The sequence below is a fragment of the Marmota marmota genome, unplaced genomic scaffold (genome assembly GCF_001458135.2).
Source record: "Marmota marmota marmota unplaced genomic scaffold, marMar, whole genome shotgun sequence".
NCBI lineage: Eukaryota > Metazoa > Chordata > Mammalia > Rodentia > Sciuridae > Marmota > Marmota marmota.
This window is the reverse complement of record NW_025999999.1, coordinates 7,385,969-7,399,987: the sequence shown is the minus strand read 5'-3', so window position 1 is coordinate 7,399,987 and position 14,019 is coordinate 7,385,969. Positions and strand designations below refer to the sequence as shown.

Here is a 14,019-nt window from a genome sequence, read left to right as displayed (position 1 = left end):
AAAATAAAATAAAAAAGGGTTAAGGATGTAGTTCAGTGGTAGGGTGCCCCTGGGTTTTATCCCCAGCACTGGGGGAAAAACATTACTAATTGAAGTACCATCGATATTTTGTTATCAGTGCTCCCCATTTCATGTTAAAATGTGATAAAACTTGTGGTAGAAAAAAAGGTTTTTTAAGTTAAGTTTCTTGAAGCATAATTTATATAGACAATAAAATTCACTTTTTTATTTGTACCAATGATTGAACCCAGGGCACTTAACCACTCAGTCACGTCCCTAACCCTTATTCATATTTTATTTAGACACAGGGTCTCACTAAGCTGCTGAAGCTGACTTTGAACTCACAATCCTCCTGTCTCAGCCACCTGAGCCACTGGGATAAAATTCACCCTTTTTAACGTACAGTTCTAAATTTTAACAAATGCATTTAGTAGTATAATTATCACTAAAATAAAATATAAGTGTTTCATCATTCCAAAAATTTCCCTTGTGCTCTTATGAGGTCAACTCCTCTGCCTACTCTCAACCCCTAACACCACAAATCTGTTTTCTGTTGCTTGATTCTTCTCCTGTTTTGGGTCATAAACATTGTGATTTTTGTGATACAGATGCTGGATTTTATTGTTACTTTAATGTTGGGCATTGTTCTGGAATGTGTTTATGTGATGTGGAAACAGTTTGATTCTTTCAAGGTTTGTTTTTAAGGGTTGACAAGGGCAGGTCAAGAACAACTTTTAATGTAGGATAACTTGACTCTGTTACTAGTGCAGTACCCGTTTGCAGAGTCTACCTGATTGATACTCCATATATTAGTAGGTCTTTTCACTCCTGCTGGTGGAGCCTGCCATGAGCTCCCCAATCCCTCCTTTCCCATGGTTTGTCCTCAGCCTTGGGTAGTTTCCTTTTCCATATGTTCACATTAGGGCTCAGCAAGAGACATAAGTATACTTGTCCACAGAACTCTAGAGCTTTCTGTCAAAATCCCTCCTTGCCAGCTCTTTGCCCCATATTTTCTAGATGCCTTGTCCTTTGCAAAGGCTGATCTCTGTCTTCAATTTGGCAAGACTTCTGGTTTCTGTTTAGGTTCCTCCTCCCTGCTACTTGGAAACTTCTCCATGTAATTAGTTGGGGTAATCATAGGGTGCATGTTTGTTTTCCATCTGTCAGGTATCACAGCTCCATTTTGCCTGTTTTCCAGTGTCTGATAACCATTGTTTCATATATTTTGCCCAGTGTTTTAAGGGAGGAGGGTAAATTGTGTCTTGTTATCTCATCATGGCTAGCAGAACACAGTTTACTGAGACTTTTTGTGTGTGTGTGTGTGTGTGTGTGTGTGTGTGGTGTATACCAAGGATTGAACTCAGGAGCACTCAACCACTTAGCCACATCCCTAGCCCTATTTTGTATTTTATTAGAGACAGGATCTCACTGAATTGCTTAGGGCCTTGCTGTTGCTGAGGCTGACTTTGAACTTGCAGTCCTCCTGTCTCAGCCTCCTAAGCTGCTGGGATTACAGGCATGCACCACCATGCCTGGCATTACTGAGATATTTTTGATAAAGGCACTTGCTTAATGTTCTTATGGTATTATTAAAAAAAATTTTTTTCAGTTGTAGGTGGACACAATACCTTTATTTTATTTATTTATTTTTATGTGGTGCTGAGGATCAAACCTAGTGCCTCGTGCATGCTAGGTGAGCACTCTACCACTGATTCTAGTACTATTATGTAATAATTTTCATGTTGTATATTGCTTCACATGCACACATAGTTTAATATAGTTGTAATCGTAATATATTATTTTGTGGGTTTTTTTGATAGTGGGGATTGAATCCAGGGCCATTTTATCATTAAGCTACATCCCCTGTCCTTTTTATTTTTTATTTTGAGACAGGGTCTCAGCTGAGGCTGAGCTCCAATTTGCAGTCCTCCTGCCTTAGCCTCGTGAGTTGCTGGGATTATAGGTGTGTGCCATCATGCTGGCTTTATTTTTTAAATTTTGTGTTTTTAACTTAAATACTACTCTTCCTCTTCCCTCTTCCCTCCTCCCCCTTCTTTTTCTTCCTCCTCCTCTTCCTCTTTTTCTTCTCCTCCTCCCCTCCTTCTCTTGCCTCTTCTTCCCTCTGCCTTTTCCTCCTCCTCTTTCTCTTCTTCCTCCTTCTCCTCCTTCTCTTCCTCCTCCTTCTCCTCCTCCTCTTCCTCCTCCTTCTTCTCTTCCTACTCCTCCTCCTCCCCTCTACCTCCTCCTCCTTCTCCTGCTTCTTGTCCACCTTCTTCTTCTCATCCTCCTTTTTTTTGTTGCTGTACCAAAGATTGAAATCATGCTAACCAAGCCAATGCTTGACCCCACAACTCCCTTACTTATTTTTTAAGTCTCTGTTTTAATGGCTACATAATATGTAATTTTTGCATAACATAATTTACTACACAAATGATTGCTTTAGTATGAGGCATTTAAGGCATTTTGAAATAATTTTCTTTTTTACACTTAGTAGAGAACATAGAAACCAATGGCATTTGGGCGCGATGGTGCATGCCTGTAATCCCAGCGACTCGGGAGGCTAAGGCAGGAGGATCTCGAGTTCAAAACTAGCCTTAGCAATTTAGTGAGGAGCTAAGCAACTCAGTGAGACCCTGTCTCTAATAAAATACAAAATAGGGTTAGGGATGTGGCTCAGTGGTAGAGTGCCCCTGAGTTCAATCCCTGATACTCTCCCCCACCCAAAAAAAAACCTAATGGCATTACTAAAAGAATTTCATGGTGAGGTCATATGGTTGCCTATCCACTAAGGAACAGAGCTGACAGGATATTTTGGAGAAATAATTTGTGGGCAAGTTAAACACCTCTTAAAATTTGAAGAGGGGGGCTGGGGATGTGGCTCAAGTGGTAGCGCGCTCGCCTGGCATGCGTGCGGCCTGGGTTCCATCCTCAGCACCACATACAAACAAAGATGTTGTGTCCACCGAAAACTAGAAAATAAATATTAAAAAATTCTCTCTCTCTCTCTCTCTCTCTCTCTCTCTCTCTCTCTCTCTCCCTCCCTCTCTCCCTCTCTCCCTCTCTCCCTCTCTCCCTCTCTCTTTAAAAAAAAAATTGAAGAGGGGACAATTCAGTTCATATATGTTCATATAAGGTTATAGATGTGTACTACAATTCCATATATGTTTAGGTCCCTATAATCAGAAAACTTATGATCTAGTAAAAAAAATCAATGCATCTAAGTAATCTTCACATTTGAGTTGAAAAAGACATGTCTGACCTGTTGAAGCAATTTGGTTCATTTCATGAATAAATTTGCATATACAATAAGTGGAACCTGAATTCGGAATGGAGAACCCTAACTTGAAACTATCCCAATTTTTCTTGCAGTCAACCTTATAAATTAGAAAAGCAGCACTCTGATAATGTTTTACTAAGGCTTCCATCTTGTCTTCTCTTTTATAAAATTACATGTATTTATAAAATGGAGGCATTGATAGAACAGATAGATGCAGAACAGCCAGATGAGTTTTATTAACCGATCACAGCCCCAGGCCTTCCCTCTGATAGAGCTACTGCTGCTATTCTTCTTGCTTGGGATCCTGGATCAGGAGCATATGGTGATGGTATTCAGTATGACATTCCTATGCAAACTGATCATACGTTTCTTTCTTTCTCCTTTTTGATTGAACCCAGCAACACTTTAAAACCCTGAGTTACATTCCCAGTCCTTTTTATTTTTTACTTTGAGATAGGGTCTTGCTAAATTGCTAAGGCTGGCCTCAAATTTAATCCTCCTGCCTCAGCCTCCCAAGCTGAAGGGTTATAGGTGTCTACTACTTGATCACACATTTCTTAATGTTAGGCCCTCTTTTTTTCCTTCCTTCCTTTGGAAAGTCTTAGGTAGATTTATTCATTCATTCATTTGGGAGGCAGTCTATTGAAATCAACAATATCTAAAACTTTCAGAGCTCTATGGCAGTCACTAATCTAAGAACTTTATAGGTATTAGCTCACTTAATTCTTCATATGTATATGTGTATATATATGAACATATATATGAGTGTGTGTGTGTGTGTGTGTGTGTGTGTGTGTATATATATATATATATATATATAGTCAATGGACCTTTATTTTTTATTTATTTATATGTGGTGCTGAGAATCGAACCCAGTGCCTTACACATGCTAGGCAAGTGCTCTACCACTGAGCTACAACCTCAGCCCCAGAGATCATGCTTTTTAACTACTAATTTCTCTGCATAAACACTGGTTCTAGAGTAATTCCCTCTACGTTCAAATTCTACCTCTATCACTTGCAATTTGTGTGAAGGATCTCAATTACTTGTTTCCTGTGAATCTCAGTTTCCTTATCTGTTTGTCATATTGCATACAATCTAACTTTGTCCAGTGTCTGGCATGTAGTAAATTCTTTATATATTTACTTCTTTTTAGTGAGTCATTCATTAAAATATATAATTGAAGTGCCTAGCAAGTGCTTGTTGTTTTAAAAGGAGCACTTGAGCTGTTTTGTCATTTTTCTAAGTTGCATACTTCAATATGTGACTCTGAAGAGCATAGCTGGCATAGGATGTGTTTAGTTTTGTATTTCTGTTATTTTTTTCTCCCATGGGTGAGTTTGGGAAAAAGAGAGAGTTTAATCAGGTAAGGAAGAATCTTCCTGTTGATTCATTTTATGGGTCACACAATTAAGTCAGACTTGCAAAAATAAATTATTCCTTGATTGAAACATGACTACCCTCTATCTGGAAAATTTATTTTCCCTGTTTGAGGGTATGCCTTTAGGTTTGGAAAGTTATACCTGGAGCTGGAGGGAACACCAACTTAGCCAGTTCCACTAAATTAGCCCACGCCACTAGAGAAATGACAAGTATGGAAGCCAGTTTACCCTCAAATTATCACTCCAGACTATATTTTAAAAGAAAATAAAAACTAAGTTTTGGAGCTGGGCGCAGTGGCATATGCCTGTTATCCCAGAGAATTGAGAGATGGAGGCAGAGGATCACAAGTTTGAGGCTACCCTCAGAAATTTAATGAGACCCTCAGCAACTTAGTGAGACCCCTGTTTCAAAATAAAAAATAAAGTTTTGGGGATGTAGTACAGAGTTTCAGAGTTAAAGTTTTCCTGAGTTCAATCCCCAGTTAACCCCATTCCTCTCCCCCCGCCCCACCAAAAAAAACCCCAAAAAACTACTGGAACCCTGTTATTAGGGAGTGGCAGATGGAGTGCAACCCAAGACAGATTGGCTAGAGTATTTTGATAGAAAATAAGAAGCTAGAGAAAAAAATTTCTAAAAAATATAGCTGAAAGGATTCTATAAGCCCTTATATTTTTCTCTAGGCTGAGGATGTTTGTAACAGAAGATTGGCACAGGCTTTGTTTGGTTATTCTAATAGTGCTATTTTGAGATTTGTTTTCATTCCTCATATTTGTGTTTTATATCAGGGGTTTGACAGATCTGTGTTCTTTGCTTCTTTACAGTCCTGAGGCTTTCTACTAATGCAGGCCAATGGAAGGAAGCAGCTAGCAAGGTGACCCATGCATTGGTTAATATCAGGTAAGAAATGAAAATTTTTTTCTTTCAGAGTTCTTGACTCATCCTGAGGTTTATTGTACCTTTCTAAGTAGAATGCATTGAACACTACTGCTATTTTAAGCTCTGGTGTCTGTAGGAGTGGAAGAAATTGTCGTACTTGATCAAGAAAAGCAGGAGTACATGAGGTTTTCATTTGATCATATTGAAACAGCTCGAAGTGCTGGCTGTTCTGTGAATTTTCTACCAAGAGATGGTTGCAAGCCCTTTTCAGGCATCTTAGCTGCCAAAGTATTTCTGTGCATAAGTCATCTGAAAGTTTCTGAAGATTTCTTCTGCTGTTCTTTATGACTTTAGTGGATGACTCATAGGGATCTAGAACTTTGACATTTTACTATATGTGCTGTTTCTATTTGTGGTAAAGAGAAGCAAATGGAGTCTGGACATAGGGCTAAGTGATTTTAGATTCCTTATGAAACAGCAAGGCAGTTACATGGTGCTGTATATGTTGGATGAAATTATGTCAGATGTGGTCATAGTCTTGAAGAAGCATTTCACTCACAGGAGTGAGCTGCCAATAAGTGGAGAGGAGAAAGTGCTTTTGCTATCATGAGACCTAAATCTGACTTTTCTTCCTTCTTCCCTTTGTGCCTATGATTTTCCATTTCTCAATAGTTATTAAATCATTTTTGCAAACAATTAAAAAAATTAATGTTGAGTAAAAGAGGCAAATCCAACAGATGGGGAACTTGATTTAGCTCCAGATGTAAGCCTTTCCAGACATTCCCATAATAGTAATGCACATTTACAACTTGGTTATAGATTCTAATGTGTGACAGAGCTGGGGTGTGATGTTTGTTTCTGTATATTTATTTTTCCTTTTTCTCTCTTTTTTTTTTTTAAAGGTAAAATGTCCTGTCCCTTCAGTTATTTACTACAGTGCTTGGCACTTCTGAGAATAAAAGGAGAAGTGTAAAATTTGTGTGTGAGGAGGGCTGGGCTGAGGGAACAGGGGGTGAGATGTGCTAACAAGATTGCAATGAAGGTTGGACTCCTTACCTTTCCCCAGAGACATTTTGCAGCAAACACAATTTTATAAATCTCACAAATAAATGTATATCTATATCTAGCAAATAATCTAGACACTGTGGTGAAGTCTTTTGATAAATGTGAATTTCAGTAAGAATCAGGAACTATAAACTGTCTTCTTCCAAATATTTCTTTGTGACCCCAAGGGCAGTATGACAAATGTGGGTGTTTGAAGGAAGCACAAAGTTCTGTGCTAGAGAATGAAGTGCATATGGGTATAATTTATGTTGTGTATTTACATAGGCTTTCCTGGCAGCTTCTTTTCATTTGGGGCCTGTTTCCTTGATCACATTCCTCTATGCTTCCTTTATCTCTAGTTTTCCTTTCAGTGGTTTCTGGGTTGGCTGCTGTCCTTATTCTCTCCACCGACCCATCAAACAGCTTGATGGTTAAAGCTCCGGGTCTCTCTTTTTTGTTGTTGTTGTTGTTGTTGAGGGTGGGGTAGGATACTGGGTATTGAACCCAGGGCGCTTTCCCACCAAAGTACATCTCCAGACGTTTTTATTTTTTATTGTGAGATAGGGTCTCACTGAGTTTCTGAGGCTAATCTTGAACTTGTGATCCTCCTCCCTCAGCCTCCTGAGTAGCTGGGATTATAGGTGTGCATCACCACACCTGGCTGCCCTCTCCTTTTTCTGAATAATGGAGATAAAATTAGGCTAAACCTTGGGAAAAAACGCTCTAACCATGACCTCTTCCTTTGCTTTGCATCACTCTGTCAGGCCTCTACTTTTATTTTCATTCCTCAAACTTCTCTGATGAGCTTGCTGCAGAGAATAATCACATCATTTTCATTGTTGCTAATGAATTAGAATATATGCCTAAAGTAGCAAAAAAAAAGAAAAAAAAAGACCTATCACTTTTCTCAAGAGATTACTGGAAAGATGTATTTGAACTTATCACACTGAGTCTAGATCATGGAAAATACTAAGCACAGAAGTTTACCTTTTTTTCTTTCTAACATCTGTTTTTATCATTGCCAGACTTTGTGCTGCCCTTTCATATACTATCTTTTTATAAGTTTTAGGTGGACACTATATCTTTATTTTACATTTATGTGGTGCTGAGGATCGAACCCAGTGCCTCGTGCATGCTAGGTGAGCACTCTACCACTGAGCCACAACTCTAGCCCTTGTCATATGTTTCTTAAAATATACTTTTTCCCACTGAGGAAATTGAGCCTATAGATCTTGAATTGTGGTAAAACAGATAATAGTAGGCCATCCAACTCTAAGCCTAGAGCTCTTTCTTCCATACCATAATACCTCCTTCTTTTAGAGTTACAGCAAAAGCTACTATGGAGGTAAATAGAGAACACATCATGAAAGAAGCATGGAAATTTGAATTAGAAAAACTAGAGTTTTATTTTTTGTCTTTACCATTCACTATATGACCTTGAACAGATTACTTAGTTTTAGTTTTTCTGGACCTTTTTTTTGTGTGTGTGTGTGTGGTACTGGGATTGAACCCAGGGCCTTGTGTATGCGAGGCAAGCACTCTACCGACTGAGCTGTATCCCCAGCCATTCTGGACCTCTTTCTATCACCTGTAAAACAGGAGTGATGATGATATCAACTATTTCACAGGATAGGGGTGGTAAAAATTATATATATTAAAGCTCTTATTGCTAGGTGCAGGGGCACATGCCCAGCAATTTAGGAGACCAAGGCAGAAAGATCATATGTTTGAGGGCAGCCTGGGCAACTTAATGAGACCCTGTCTCAAAGTAAAATAAAAAGGGCCGGATGTAACCCAGTGGAGAGCACCTTTGGGTTTAGTCCCCACTACAATAAACAAAACAAAACAAAACAAAATAAAACCTCTTAGGAAACTACAAAATTTTGGTCATTTCACTTAGCACAGTGTCTTCAGGTTTCATCTGTCTTGTAGCATGTGTCAGAATTCCTTCCTTTTAAGGCCACATAATCTCCCATTTTGTATATGTGCCACATTTTGTTCATCAGTTTATCTGTTGGTGGACACTTTAGTTGTAGTTCCCCTTTCATTGTCTTTTTCCTTTTCCTTTTCTTTAGAGGAGTGGGTGAGTGGATACTTTGAATTGAACCCAGGGTTGCTCTACCACTGAACTACAACCCTAGTCTTTTTCTGCTTTTTATTTTGAGACAGGGTCTTGCTAAATTGCTGAGGCTGTCCTGGAACTTAAGATCCTCCTACCTCAGCTTCCCAAATGCTTGGGATTACAGGTGTGTGCCACTGTGCCCAGCTCTACCTTTTCTTTGTTGCACATAATGCCACTTTTGCTTCTTTTTGGCATCTACCCAGAGTAAGAATTGCAGGATCATATGATAGTCCTGTATTTGATTTTTTTTTGAGGAATCGCCACACTGTTACGTTGTTGGTGTTTTCTGGTGCTGAGGATTGAATCTGGGGCCTTGTGCATGCAAAGCGCGAACTCTGCCAGCTGAGCTATATCTCCAGCTTGTTGTTTTTGCAGTGCTGCTAGGTGAGCACTCTACCACTGGGAGTGCCGGGAATTAAAGCCAGGGCCTTGAGCATGCTAGCCAAGTACTCTTATCACTGAGGCACATTCCCAACCCTACAGTGTTTATTAGGTTTAGCATTTCAAGCATTCCTTACAGTGTTTCCTAAATACATTTTCATTTTTCTGTTCTGTAAAAGTTAAGATATTAACCTTAAAAGATGTTGTGCTTTTCTTTGTAGGTGGACCTGAGAATAGTTCAGGGAGTTCTCTTAGCTGAGGGCAAAAGAAATAGTATGCCTGAGCAGTCTCCAATACAGTGAGCCACGTTATGAGGGCTGCCTTATGCTCCTTTGCCTAGATCCTCTAAGGGCTTATGTTGTATATCCATGTCACTATTAACTTTGGGTGAGTGAGAAAACAGGAGCCTCTGTCAGAAAATCTGACCTGTAAGTTTCCTAGGGATACTGTGGGACATTTAACTATTGGTCACTAAGTTGGTTATCAAAGATAAAAATGTAAAGGTTTGACAGGAAAATTGTGATAGTGTGCTTAATTTGTTTCTGCTCTTCAATAAAGTTTATTTGTCTTAATCCCATAATTGGAAAGAATTTCTTAGGCAGAGTATCTTATAGTATGTTCATTGATAGCCATGGGAAGGGATTGAATTGCATCTGAAACTTAGACATTTAACAGCTGAGTGGCCTCCCAGACTGTTTTGCTGGTTGATGACAGCTTCATACTATGTTTTTGGGATTGCCTAGAATGTAGTGCATCTAATAAGTATCTTCACATAGTGTCCCCAGCAGGTGAAGGGAAGCAGGAAGGCTGCAAACTGTTCTGTTCTTTGGAACTTAGATTGTAGCAGTGGAAATTAAAAGTACTTCCACATGCTTGGAGGGTTTAAATTGCTCAAATGTCAGTCTCTTTGCTTTTCACTTGTTTTTCTGGTTTAGTCATGCCAGTTATTTAATTGTTGGTTATTTGTGTTTAAACAATTTCTCTCTCTTCCTGTTTGATCCTTCAGTGAGATTCTTAAAGTGCAACTGCTTAGAAACTGCGATTTTTATTGGAACACCTGATGTCACCAACAAACAGGGCCCTGTGTTTTTCCTTCCCTCCCTATAAGAGAGTTGTTTTGTTGCTTTGATATAAAATTAAAATATAGTGCTCTACCTTTTTTTTTTTTTAAGATACTAGGGAGCACCCAGGGAGACACTCTGTCATTTTTTTGGCCCTTTTATTTGTTTATTTATATGTGGTGCTGATGATCAAATTCAGTGTCTCATACATGCTAGCCAAGTGCTCTACAACTGAGCTATAACCCTAGCCATAGGGACACTCTCTTTATCCTTAAGCTATGGCACTTGCCATGCCGTTCCCCCACACCCCCAATAGATTCCTAAGTTTTTGAGACTGGCCTGGACTTGAGATCCTCCTGCCTTATCCTCCCAAATTGCTGGGATTACAGGCATGTGTCATGGGGCACGGCCTACTTTTTACCTTTAAAATTCCACTTTTGGAATTTTAGCTTCAGCTGCCTCTACATATCTAACAATTCACAAGGAAGAATACTTTGAGGGGGTCATGTGCAGGGCTGGAAGGAAGATGTTTGGGAAGTTTTGCTTGGAGATTTCTGTACTAAATATTTCCTGCAGGCTATTTCAAGGAGGTCTTGTACTTTAGGAAAATGTTTGTTGATTTTTTTTTATTATTATTTTTTAGTTGTAGATGGACACAATACCTTTATTTTATATATTTATTTTTTATGTGGGGCTGAGGATCAAACCCAGTGCCTCAGGGACTGGGGTTGTGGCTCAGTGGTGGAGCACTTGCCTACCATGTGTGAGGCACTGGGTTCGATTCTCAGCACCGCAGATAAATAAATAAAATTCATTGGCAACTAAAAAAAAATTAAAAAAAAAAAAAAAAACCCAGTGCCTCATAAATGTGAGTCAAGCACTCTACCACAACCCCAGCCCATGTTTGTCGACTATTAATCTAATTAGTCAAAGAGGAAAGGAAGAATGTTATACTAAAATCTGACCTTTGTCTGACCAAACAACTTCAAGACAAGTAATTTGAGGCTCTTAATGAATATCTCTCCAAGTTAATATTTAAGTGCTTTTCATTTAATGAGCATTTTATTAGTATCAGTTTCAAAATCTGTTCTCTGCTCACAGAAAGAGTGGCTGAATCTCTGCAAATAGGTGTTTCTCTTGATTTGTAATTTTCTTTTTTTCCTTCTTTCTTTCTCCCCCTTGTCCCTACCTTTGTCCTGGGGATTGAATACAAGGGCGCTTTACTCCCAAATCTTTTTATTTATTTTTAAAATTTTCAGACAGAGTCTCACTAAATTGCTGAGACCCTGAGGTTAGCCTCAAACTTGTGATATTCCTGCCTCACCTTCCCAACTTGTTGGCATTATAGGTATGCACCACCACACTTGGCTTCAGAATTACTTTTTAGATATTGTTGTAGTTAGTTACAAACCTGGGGGATGGAATGCAATGTGAATTTAGTGCATTTCTTTATTATAAGTTTCTTAATTATTCATGTAGTGAGTTTGCCTCCTGTCTCCCTGGTTCACTGCATTTTATATATATATAGTTTTAGAGGGACACAATATATTTATTCATTTTTATGTGGTGCTGAGGATCGAACCCAGTGCCTTACATATACAAAGCAGTGCTCTACCACTGAGCTATAGCCCCAGCCCCTGCATGATCTTTTTATTCAAATGATGAAGTGGTTTTAGCACCCTTCCTGCTGCTTATGTGCTTATTTAGTTGTTTTCCTTGACCATCAATCAGTCAATCAATAAATAAATAGACTTTAACTGTATACTAAGAAATAAGAGTAGCTTTTAGCTGTCTCTAGATAAGGGTATTCATTTAATCACCTTTTGGAATAAGCTGTGTATAAAATTTTGAATGTCACAGAAAGTATGACTTCAGACAGTAATCACTGTTCATGACAGTAAAGTCAGAGTTGGGAAGAGAATGTGAGTTCTCAGCCAACTAAAATCTCCCTGGCTCTTCTTGCCCATGATCCTCTTTGGGCTACAATATTTGCCTCATAGCCACAGTTCTCTTATCAAAATGAATACCAGTGAGTTGAGAAGAAGAGTAGTTTGATACCCAGGCATTTCAACAGAAGGATGCAACTTAGTCTAGTGAGAAGTAAATATAAATTAATGTGATTAAGGATAGAAGCAAAGGCATTGAGTTGATGACTCTTAACTAGTGGCAAGTTTGTGAACATAACCTATTCTAGTTGTCTGCCTTATTGTGGTAGGTAGGCTCAGATTGTCACTCTAGTTAGAATTTATCAATAATGACCTTTTTTTCCCCCTTTTTTGTTAATCAGATCCTGCTGATCTTCCATTAGAGAGAATGAAAAGCATTATGTAGATTACAATAAAGCACCAAAATGAAGCTGCTCTAATCTTGTTTGCTCAGTGCCTGGGAGCATTACTTACTATCCTAATAATGGCTCTTCCCTAATCTCTTAAGACTACAGATAGAAACAAAAAGCCAATGCTGAATCCCATGTGATTAATCATCTGATTTGCTTTAGCTTGGCTTATGCCTCATCTTCAGGTTTTGCTTTAGATCATAGCTAGGCCTGGTGATTTGCTATGAAATAAAGAAGTCTTAGTTTAGGAGACACAGATATTTGTAATGAAATACTAAGATTTTTATTTGGGGACTGCTATGATTTTAGGTGACTTTAGCATATAAAACCCATCTTGAACTCATCCTGAAATTCCCTGGAAGTTTTTTTACACTCTACGTACCTCTTCCCTTTACCATCTTAACTATTTTTAAGTGTACAGTTCAGTGGTATTAAGTACATTCACATTGTTGTGTGACCATCACCACCATCTGTCTCCAAAGCTTTTTCTTCTTCACATAACACTCTAACTCCCTATTCCCTCTTCACTCCAGCTCCTGGCAACTATCATTCTATTTTTTGTTTCTATTTGACTATCCTAGGAACTTAATATAAGAAAAATCATGTAATATTTGTCCTTTGTGACTGGTTTATTTCTCTTAATATTATGTCCTCAGACTTCATCCATGCTGTAGCATGTATCAGACTTTCCTTTTTATGGATGAGTAATATTCCATCGTATGTATACATTTTGTTTCGCTGTTGTTGTATTGAGGACCTTGCTTTAAAGTTGTAGATGGACACAATACCTTTATTTTATTTATTTATTTTTATGTGGTGCTGAGAATCGAACCCAGTGCCTCATGCATGCTAGGCAAGTGCTCTACTACTGGGCCACAACTCCAGCTGTATAACATTCTTAGTAACTGTCAGGACATTTCTCTCTCTCTCTCTCTCTCTCTCTCTCTCCCTCCCTCCCTCCCTCCCTCCCTCCCTCTCTCCTTCTGGCAATTCTGGGGATTGAACCTAGGGGCAGTTTACCACAGCAACATCCCCATCCTTTTTTATTTGTTTATATATGTTTTTGAGTTGGCCTCCAGCTGCAATCTTCCTGCCTCAGTCTCCTGAGTTGCTGGGATTACAGGCATGTGTCACCGTGCCTGGCTGCCAGGCTGTTTGTCAAAGGGCTACACCATTTTACATTCCAATTTCTCCATATTCTTGCTAACTCTTGTTTTCTTTTTTTTGGTACTAGTTATCCTAGTGGGTGTGAAGTGTTATCTCTTTGTGGTTTTAATTTCTCTATGACTTTAGTAAATGTTGAGCATTTTTTCAATATATTTCTTGGCTATTTGTGTATCTTTCTTGGAGAAATGTCTATTCAAGTCCTTTTCTAATTTTTTTTTATTTTTTTATTGTTCAAAATATTACAAAGCTCTTGACATATCATATTTCATACATTTGATTCAAGTGGGTTATGAACTCCCATTTTTACCCCGTATACAGATTGCAGAATCACATCGGTTACACATCCACGTTTTTACATATTGCCATACTAGTG

At 38.6% G+C, this 14,019-nt stretch overlaps 1 protein-coding gene across 2 annotated transcripts in view; it reads left to right on the top strand.

Annotated features, from left to right (window-relative positions):
• The window catches only part of Armh3 (armadillo like helical domain containing 3), a 168,320-nt gene that overhangs the window by 75,972 nt on the left and 78,329 nt on the right, over window positions 1-14,019 (top strand). For both annotated transcript variants that reach the window (XM_048807214.1, XM_015494694.2), the window contains one exon: window positions 5,482-5,557. In XM_048807214.1, coding sequence (XP_048663171.1) covers window positions 5,482-5,557 — 76 coding nt within the window. The remainder of the gene's footprint in view (window positions 1-5,481; window positions 5,558-14,019) is intronic.